At 62.1% G+C, this 2335-nt stretch overlaps 1 protein-coding gene across 1 annotated transcript in view; it reads left to right on the forward strand.

Moving 5' to 3' along the window:
* The first annotated feature begins 1787 nt into the window (after window positions 1-1787).
* The window catches only part of LOC103611331 (sterol 26-hydroxylase, mitochondrial), a 3028-nt gene continuing 2480 nt past the window's right edge, over window positions 1788-2335 (forward strand). Inside the window, exons 1-2 of the mRNA XM_017727154.1 lie at window positions 1788-2011; window positions 2281-2334. Coding sequence (XP_017582643.1) covers window positions 1803-2011; window positions 2281-2334 — 263 coding nt within the window. The 5' untranslated portion in view covers window positions 1788-1802. The remainder of the gene's footprint in view (window positions 2012-2280; window position 2335) is intronic.

Raw genomic sequence — 2335 nt, forward strand, 5'->3', positions numbered from 1 at the left:
CAAGTGACGGAAGGAGTTGAGCGGGGGCGGCAGAGCAGGGGAGCAGAGCGACTGGGCGGTAGAGCACCCGGCACAGTGGGGGAATGCTGGGGCCAGCAGGTAGAGAGGGGCCAGCAGAACCGGGTGACCTCAGGAGGGTCCAGCCAGCCTAGGGGTGCTCCAGCATCCCCGAGCCGGCCAGGCAGCTGAGGGCAAAGGTTCGGGGGCATCTCACAGGGTCCTGGCATCCCTGGGCTCCCGGGGAGGGGCAGCGGTTTTGGGTGCAGGTGACCAGACAGGTTTTTGGGCAGATGATACCCAGGCAGGCAGGGGAGGGATAGGCAGAGGTATTTGTTTTCTTCAGTCAACATTTCCTCATACGTCGGATGAAGCAAGCAATGGGCTTGGCTGGCTGCAAGCCAGGCAGCATCTTCCAGTGCCCTGGAGCTCTGACCAGCCTGAGAAGTGTGCAGGATCAGGCCTTCCTGGCATCTCAGAGCACCAGACACTGCTGGTTGGAGAAGGGGTTGTCACAGGACAGTGGGATTTCAGGGTGTAGGCACCGGAGCTGCCTCCTGCTCCCTCCTGCCCTTGGGACACCGAGCACAGCCTGGCTTTGCGGAAAGATGCCCACATGCCCTGGAGGTGCCTTTCCCCAGATCCAGGCAGCTCTGGCTTCTCACATCCCAGCTCTCCAAGGCCTGCACTGTGCCAGGTCCTGGCTGCCAGCAGATGCTGGTGGGCAGGCTTCAACCCGGGGCACAGCTGCCCCATGCCCACGAGCTGCCTGCAGTACCAGGGCGGCCGTCCTTCCCCCTCCTCCTGCCACCATGCACGAAGAACGTCTCCCCGTGGTGACGAATCCAGCTGAATCCAGGCGCAGGCTGCGATGCAGACAGTCACCAAGGGAGATTGTACCACGTGCATCCCCGCAGCCACGGGGAATGGGGACCAGGGTTTCCCTGCTAGGTCCCCTGCATCTCCCCCAGGCTTGGCCATGCTCTGCAGGGGCTCTGTCAGTGCCTGGGTGGGATGGAAAGTGACCTTTGGACATGGCCCTGTGCAGATCCACTTGCAAAGGGATGCCCAGCTGCCCCCAAGGGATGCGCTTGGAGGTCACGGCGTGCCCTGCCAGGGAGGCAGGCATGGCACCTGTGGCTGCAGACAAGGAGAGGGGAGCTGCAGCCACCGGAGCCCAGAGCAGGGCAGATGATGGTGAACGCCCCCTAGCTAGCTTGTGAGCCTGTGGTCCCAGGGCCCCAGGGGCCCCAGGCTCTGCCTGTTCTGGGAGCAGCCCAGTCATGCCCTAGCCTGGTGCTGCCCTCCCACTGATCATTAGCCACCCTTACTGGGTGGTGAGTTCAAGGACCCAGTCAGCAACTGTTGTCCTCAGGTTATGAAGAACTGGGGCCATGCTGAAAGCAGCAGGACTTAGCCCTGCTGGTGGCTGCTGCAATGGTCCTGCATCTCAGCACAGTCCTGTGCTTGGCAGTTGTCTCTGTCCCTGCTGTCCTTTCTTGGTCATCCTTCCCCAAAAGACCCACCAGGCTCTCTCTGCATCTCTGGGGTGGGTGAGGAGAGTGCCAGTCTGTGCTGGGGGGTCAGTGCCTGGTGTGCTTAGTGCTGGCAGAGGAAATGAGCCTGGAGACACCGGCCCAGGCCATCTGCAGAGCACTTCAAGGATGCTGCCAGCTTGGGGGATCAGAGGCAGGTGCTTGGGCCCAGCTGATGCTGAGGGGTCCATGGGATGGGTGCAGACAGGCACATTCAGGGCAGCATGGGGGCAGGGGGGATCTGACCCAGCTTGTCCCATTGACCCTGCCATGCTTTGTTCATCGCAGGTGATATCCCGACGTCTTTATGGACCTATCTGGAAGTCGACCTTCGGGCATTATAGGAACATCAACATTGGGAGCCCAGTGGTGCTGGAGCAGCTGCTACGGCAGGAGGGCAAGTACCCCATGCGGAGCGACATGGCCCTGTGGAAGGAACACCGAGACACCCGGCGCTTGCCCTATGGACCCTTCACCGAGTGAGTCCTGCCGTGGCTGTGCTCTGTGGGCAGCACACATGTCCTGTCCCTTCCTTAGGTGTAGAGCCCAGGTGGCAGTTTGCATTGCTCCCACTCCTGCAAGCTGCGTGCCCCCACCAAGTAGAAGGGCATGGCTGTGGCGGGTGGAATGACCCCTGGGATGGTTCCAGCCTGGGGTAGGGAGTATGCACACAGGGATTGGGGAACTGCTGCCAGCCACTGCCCCCTGCCCGTCCGTGCCCCCAGCGCTGAGCTTTGTGCCCATCCAGGGAAGGGGAGCGCTGGTACCGCCTGCGCCAGGTCCTCAACAAGCGGCTGCTGAAA

This window comes from Corvus brachyrhynchos, unplaced genomic scaffold, assembly GCF_000691975.1.
Source record: "Corvus brachyrhynchos isolate BGI_N302 unplaced genomic scaffold, ASM69197v1 scaffold490, whole genome shotgun sequence".
Lineage (NCBI taxonomy): Eukaryota > Metazoa > Chordata > Aves > Passeriformes > Corvidae > Corvus > Corvus brachyrhynchos.